The sequence below is a fragment of the Nanorana parkeri genome, unplaced genomic scaffold (assembly GCF_000935625.1).
Source record: "Nanorana parkeri isolate BGI_ZX_2015 unplaced genomic scaffold, ASM93562v1 scaffold1200, whole genome shotgun sequence".
Lineage (NCBI taxonomy): Eukaryota > Metazoa > Chordata > Amphibia > Anura > Dicroglossidae > Nanorana > Nanorana parkeri.
The window spans coordinates 401965-409715 of NW_017307468.1; the positions used below are offsets into that span (position 1 = coordinate 401965).

Here is a 7751-nt window from a genome sequence, read left to right on the forward strand (position 1 = left end):
GGGGGCGCCCGAGTTTTGTCATGCCTAGGGCAGCCCCAAACCTAAATACACCACTGGCTCTACCTCCTTCCTTCAATGCAGTTCCACAGAACACCAATGTACTACCAAGACTTCCAGCAGCCCTTCGTCATAAACAGTAAAAAAAACTGTTTGCACACAGATCCAGATGCAGTAAAAAAACTTCTGTATTTATTCAAGGCATAAGGCCAAACAGTCTAACTAATGCGTTTCAGCCAAAAGAGGCCTTAATCATAAATCAGCTGTAGCAATGATTAAGGCCTTTTTTGGCTGAAACGTGTCAAAGGGACTGATATGTCTATGAGTAAGGCCTTTTTTTGGGGCCAAAATGCATTAGTAGGACTCCTATGTCTGGTCCTATGCCTTGCATAAATAAAGATGATTTTTACTGGATCCAGAACCATCCAGAACTTCTACCGTGTTTCCCCGAAAATAAGACAGTGTCTTATATTTTTTTTTCTACGAAAAAAGACACTAGGTCTTATTTTCGGGGGATGTCTTACCTGGCTGCAGCTGTCCGCTCTGCCAGGTGTGCGGAGCCAGGGAGCCAGGTGTGCGGGCGTGCGTGCGTGCGGGAGGGAGGGAGCTGCGGCTAGCACTATCTTCAGGGATGTCTTTAATATGAGATCTACCACCGAACTAGGTCTTATATTACAGAAATCCCTGAAGATAGTGCTAGGTCTTACTTTCGGGGAAACACGGTATGTGCAGACTCTCTGATAACAATGAAGTACCTTCAGTTGACCACCAGGGGGCAATAGAGGCTAAGCAGGACTGAAGATTAATCTAGCTTTATCCCTCATTTACACCTAGACTTAAAAGGACAACTATGGGGTCAGGGCTTTTCCCCATAGTTCTCCTTAGGGTAACGGGAGAACACAAACTAGCGTCCTCCCGTCACCCTAAGCTCAGTATACCGCGAGCTACAGCTACCTATATACGGAGACGCCGCAGCTGAAGCGGATCCCGAAAATTATGTCTGGATCCGCCCAGCTACGTGAGTGACAGCTGGAAAAACCCCCCCCCCCCCCCCTCATAGTTCTCCTTTAAGGTGCGAATTGGAATTCCTGCAGCAGTCATCCCAAATCTGTCGTTTATAAGTGGCAGCAGTTACCTGCTCAAGTTAATGATTGGGTGACAGCGGCTGCATTTGAAAGCAGCTGAACGCTAGCACTACGCATATAATCTTATCTGATACGATGACATGAGGTTAGGAAGAGATCACTAATCATGTGTCCATGGTGATCGATTCCTAACCTCCTGTGCCTGAACTCTAAAGTTTTGGGTAACCATTCATGCCTTCTCTCTTCCACAAGATACCTTTTGATCGACTCCCTTCAAGGAACCAGTACATTTGAAACTGCTAAAGCTGGTGAATTGATGGTGTATAAATGTTATATCCTGAGATCCCAGAAGTGAAGGAGTTACCCACCTGAGAGTGAAGGGGTTACATTGGACTTCTATTTTAAAGTGACCCTAAACTCAGGAATGAAATCTCAGAAAAACATTCAAGTACCTGAACTAATAACAACAATGTATCTTATTTGTGTATCACTCAGCTGTAGGTCCTCAAATCATCTCTCAATTGGTTCTGGGGGGGGTCCCTGTGTGTGTTGTAAAGTAGTCACTCCATTCTTGCTCCCGGGATGGACTACAATCTCATGTTTAGTTTACTAAATTGTATTGAGATTGTAGTCCATCACAGGAGGGAGTTTGGAGCGGTGACTACTTTACAACACACACAGTGTAAGGTACATAAATGCATTTTTAACTCCAGAGTTTAGTGTCACTTTAAGTTGATAGTAAGTAAAAAAGGTTTCTAGGACAGAAACTCCCACAGGATTCCTCTCTTGGAGCTTCTCCCACAGAAAACCTTATTAGCATTCCTCCTCTTGGTCATTGCAGACTAGCAGCGAGCACAGCAAGACCAGTACAGCAGGACCAGTACAGCAGGACCAGTACAGCAAGACCAGTACAGCAAGACCAGTACAGCAAGACCAGTACAGCAAGACCAGTACAGCAAGACCAGTACAGCAAGACCAGTACAGCAAGACCAGTACAGCAAGACCAGTACAGCAAGACCAGTACAGCAAGACCAGTACAGCAGGACCAGTACAGCAAGACCAGTACAGCAAGACCAGTACAGCAAGACCAGTACAGCAAGACCAGTACAGCAAGACCAGTACAGCAAGACCAGTACAGCAAGACCAGTACAGCAAGACCAGTACAGCAAGTGCATGGATGACACAGGACTGCGGGAGGATAAGAAGTAGGTACAGCGGTACCAGTACAGACAAAAGACAGAGGGCGAATTAGCAGCAGGCACAATGATGAATATACAGACAATGTATGGATAACAGGACAAGGGGAAGATAAGCAGAAGGAAGATTGATAACAGTACAGACAATGTATGGATAACACAGGACAGGACGATGGGTAAGCAGCAGGTACAGCGATACCTATATGGATAATGTATGGATAACACAGGACAGGGAGACAAGATGGGCATCGGGTACAGTGATACCTATAGGGATAACAGGACAGGGGGTGAATAAGCAGTGGGCACTGTAATACAGGTATAGTCAGTGTAAGGATAACACAGGACAGGGGGTGGAAAAGCAGCAAGTACAGTGATACATATACAGGCAATGTATGGATAACACAGGACAGGGGGTGGAAAAGCAGCAAGTACAGTGATACATATACAGGCAATGTATGGATAACACAGGACAGGGGGTGGAAAAGCAGCAAGTACAGTGATACATATACAGGCAATGTATGGATAACACAGGACAGGGGGTGGAAAAGCAGCAAGTACAGTGATACATATACAGGCAATGTATGGATAACACAGGACAGGGGGTAGAAAAGCAGCAAGTACAGTGATACATATACAGGCAATGTATGGATAACACAGGACAAGGGGTGGAAAAGCAGCAAGTACAGTGATACATATACAGGCAATGTATGGATAACACAGGACAGGGGGTAGAAAAGCAGCAAGTACAGTGATACATATACAGGCAATGTATGGATAACACAGGACAGGGGGGTGGAAAAGCAGCAAGTACAGTGATACAGATACAGGCAATGTATGGATAACACAGGACAAGGGGTGGAAAAGCAGCAAGTACAGTGATACATATACAGGCAATGTATGGATAACACAGGACAGGGGGTAGAAAAGCAGCAAGTACAGTGATACATATACAGGCAATGTATGGATAACACAGGACAAGGGGTGGAAAAGCAGCAAGTACAGTGATACATATACAGGCAATGTATGGATAACACAGGACAGGGGGTGGAAAAGCAGCAAGTACAGTGATACATATACAGGCAATGTATGGATAACACAGGACAGGGGGTGGAAAAGCAGCAGGTACAGTGATACATATACAGGCAATGTATGGATAACACAGGACAGGGGGTGGATAAGCAGTAGACACAATAATACAAGCACAGACAATGTAAGGATAACACAGGACACGGGGTGCATCAGCAGTGAACAGAATGATACCTATATAGCCAATGAATGGATGACACAGGACAGGGGGGAGGATAAGCAGTGAGCACTGTAATACAGGTATAGGTAGTGTATGGATGACACAGGAGAGTGGGCCAGATGAGCAGCAGGCACAGTGATACCAATACAGGCAACATAGGGATAAGACAGGACAGCGGGCGGATAAGCAATGGGCGCCGTCTCTACACACTACTAACAGGTATGGACATAGGATGAGGGTAATCTTACCTTGCAGATGAGCCTGGGGATAAGCAGTAACACCAGGATGCAGTCATGATCTCCTCCGTGTCGCAGGAAGCTGTCTGGCATGAAGGATGTCAGCAGGGACACGTGGCGATTGGCCTGGTTCACCTCCATCTTGCGCAGTTCCATCTCAATGGCCTGAAGAACAGTACATTCTCACATGTTGTGCCGTGCACTGACAAACCCGCCAACCCAGAACCAGAATCTCCAGTCTACAAATATAAAAGGGAGATCCTTCTCTTACAGCCATTCATACCTTTGCATGGGCCTTTGTCTCCGCAAACTTGATCTTGAAGTCAAACATCTCTGGAGATGGCTGCTGCTCCTTCTCCACTGTGGCCTCTTGCTGATTCCTGAGCTCTCTGTTCACCTCCTACAACAGACAGTGACCCCATCAGTGCTCCTGTACAACTGAATGGAAATCGATGCACATATCTGTGTACAATCTAATCCATGTATACTGATTATTGGAAGCCATCTGATCACCTGCAAATGAGAAGTCAGATCTCGGTACTTCTTGATGGTCTGCTGGTAATCGGCCACAGTTTCCTGAGCGGCCTCTACGCGTTTCTCTGCCTCTCGCACACGGCCAGTCGACATGTCCAGCTGCTCGCGCAGTTCCAGCTCTGTCTCACGGGCATTTTCCTGGAGCTCGTCGTTCATCTCATTGATGGCTTCCTGAAAGAGAAGGTGGTGAGGAATATAATGCACTAACATGGAGTGTTATGGCAGACAGAAGAGCAAGGATCAATAGCTGGAAGCGTCAAGACTTTCCTCATCTACAGAGCTGGTGGTGCCAGATCAATGTGAAATAAGAGGGGTCTGGGAACGTGGGCTCCTCACTGGAGAGGGTTCTAAAGCAGTGGTTCTCAGGGTACCTGTGTAACCTCAGGACCCACATTTGTCCTTGGTCATGGTCAAGTCGTGACCCAAGTTGCAATGCCCTGGAACACATGGCATTGTGGTACCACACATTCCGATGAGGGCAATAGAACTGTGGGTGGGAGATGTGCTTGGGGTGCCATTCAAATAAAAAGCAATGCACCTCTCACACCAGAACGCGCGGTAGGTGCGATTGCGTGGTACAGTGCGTTAAATCGCACGGGACTGTGCGATTATTGCATTGTACTAGTGTGAACGGGCCCCATAACACTGACAGACACACACAGCCACAGACACAATCTCACACACCCAGACATTCACACACACGCACGCCAACAATTTTTTCATTTCTTTTCAAATAAATGACAAGAACTGGATTGGATCCTTAGCCTGGGGTCCAGTGTGGAGCTCCATCCGTATGTGCATGATCTTGTACAGCTCTCTTACACGCCCCGTAGAGGTGCCAGTAGTCAGAATGTTACATCACTGCGGTCCAGGCACCTCTACAGGACATGCAAAGGAACTGTAAGCAATGCATGTATGGTTGGAGCTCCCTCGCGTCCATACCCCCAGCCCACCCCACCTCACGCTTACACTCGGCACCGGGCAGCATATTTTGAATGGCTGCTTGGTGTGAGAACTGACAGCGCTGCGCTAGGGGGAGGCTGAGGAGACTCTCACCTAGAAAAACGGAAGGCACGCCGTGACCCACTGAACACCGGGTCGCGACCCGCCAGTTGAGAACCAAGGTTCAAAAAGGTATCTAAGCTTTTGAATCTATTATGAACAGATATACTAGGGACTCTGAATGGAAACTCAGAGGCAGTGATGGGATAAGTCTCCTGAACCTGGCTCTCTGGCTGAGAGTCAATAAGGGGCACTACAAATCTGCTGAACTGGAAACGGCTCATTCAGTCCTTTCTAGATCACACTAACACACCATGCAGTTCTAAAGGGAGCTTTGAAAGGACCAGGGCTTACTCTCTCACCCAGATACAGATCTACAGGGTCACCAGAATAAAAGTTGGGCTCTCAGGCTTACTGACATGCAGAGAATGAATCCAGCAAATGGAATAAGCTCATACTTCATATCTTCAGGGAAGACTATCCCACCTCAACCTAACCACTCCACCATCACGTTCTCAAACAATTCATTCCCACACAGCTACCTCCTCATGTATCACTGGCCCCTCCCTTTTAGATTGTAAGCCCTCAGGGGCAGGGCCCTCCTTACCATCTTGTCTTTAATTGTATTGTAAGTATGTCTTCCTTATATTGTAAAGCGCTGCGCAGACTGTTGGCGCTATATAAATCCTGTATCATAATAATAATACTTGGTCACATTATGTCACTATGCTTTCTGATGAATGGAGAGGGCAAGATTTATACTCCATTATGATTGGATCTAGATCTAGCGGGCAAGTGGTGGGCCAATCCACAGACAGTGAAAAGATGTGTTGGGATGCCATATCCAATGAGGAGATGTCACACAGGTGAGCAGGGGACAACTAGCATGGGTCTGCGTCCAGTGATCAGATAGTAAGTACAAAAGGGGCACACACCAGGTCAGTGGCAGTCTCTCGCAGTTCACGGACTTTCTCTTCCAGATCCAGGTTCCTTTCAGTCAAAGTCTCCACCATTTCTTCGGCACCCAGAGCTGCGTCCACCTGAGTATAGGGCACAGAAATACCAGTCATACCGGTGACATTATCATATTTGTAGTTGGTAAAGCTAACCGTATAAAACTAAATGCTGAAAGTGACTACAATGCTGTATGTGAGAACGGAGGGTCACCTGTTCTTTCAGCTCGTCAATGGTCTTCTCCATGTGGGAGATCTCTTCCTGCATCTTCTCTTTCTGTTGCCGCAGTGTATCCAGCTCTGTGTTTTTCTTCTCCATGTGCTTCTGCACTTTGATGTGCTCCTGCTTCTCTGAGGCCGACAGGTCTCGCATCCTGCCATAATAGACAGTGTCACCACTGCTGTACAGAGCGCCATATCAGACTGCATACAACACAGGGACAACAGAGGTCCTCTTACCTGACTAGAGCCTCCTTCAGCCTGGAGTTCTGTTCCTCCAACTGCTTCACCTGATAACTGGAGGCGGCTCCATCTGACCCTACATGCCGGGGAAATGGTGGCACACAGTGTGAGAGCAGAAGGCAATCCGTGTCTACATTACTCTTTTATCCAGACACATTCCTACTTAAAGTGACCCTGTCACTACTTTTTAACTTGAACCCAAAGCCATGCCTGCTAAGAAAAGGATTCATTCTTAGACATCTCGCCACTAATAGCTGCTGTCTTCAGGAGATATGCTGGCTGAAATATCTTCTGCATCCGACACTTCCAGGAGTATCGGAAGCCTGGTACCCATAAGTGCTCTGGGGCCCCTTTCTCCAGCCTCTATGTGATTATTGGACACAGTAGTGACATTAGGGCCACAGGAAAGAATCACAGTGTGCAGCGGGTCCAGATGCCAAAGATGTTTAAGCCAGCATGGCTCCTGAAGAAGTGGGGTAAGTATTAACCGTATTCTTTTGAGTTCAGATCTAAAAACTGTCCCAGGGTCTCATTAATGTCTACATCACTCTATACAGATCCATAGCGTGGTGTCCTGTGGGCAGCTTCTCTGAACCAAATGACGAATGATTAGAACAAGGGAAGCACAGATACTAGTATCTGTGCCGATGCCGAGTATTTGGGCGAGTACCCGCACTCGCCCAAATGCTCTGATGCCTAGCCCGATACTTGAGCTTCCAGTATCAGGAAGCCGGGCAGCGAGTCATTACAGGCTGCCCGGCTTCCTGGTTGGCCGGGAAGCCAGTTCCATGCTTAGGGAGCCGCCTTCCCGGCCAAACAGGAAGCTGGGAAGCCTGTAATGACTCGACGCCTAGCTTTCATTACAGTGAGTCATTACACGACCCCCGGCTTTCTGATTGGCCAGAAAGCCGGCTTCCTGGCCAATCAGCAAGCCGGGCACCGTGTAATAACGCGTTGCCCGGCTTCCTGATTGGCCAGCTTCTTATACAATCAGGAAGCCGGGCAACACGTCATTGCACGGCGACCCGGCTTGCCGATTG

At 47.6% G+C, this 7751-nt stretch overlaps 1 protein-coding gene across 1 annotated transcript in view; it reads right to left on the reverse strand.

The window, feature by feature from the left end:
* Positions 1–7751, reverse strand: part of DCTN1 (dynactin subunit 1) — a 133549-nt gene that overhangs the window by 37964 nt on the left and 87834 nt on the right. The window contains exons 11-16 of the mRNA XM_018568514.1: positions 6709–6787; positions 6464–6623; positions 6232–6336; positions 4274–4465; positions 4044–4160; positions 3773–3925 (exon numbers count right to left, since the gene is read on the reverse strand). Of these exons, the coding sequence (XP_018424016.1) occupies positions 3773–3925; positions 4044–4160; positions 4274–4465; positions 6232–6336; positions 6464–6623; positions 6709–6787 (806 nt within the window). The remainder of the gene's footprint in view (positions 1–3772; positions 3926–4043; positions 4161–4273; positions 4466–6231; positions 6337–6463; positions 6624–6708; positions 6788–7751) is intronic.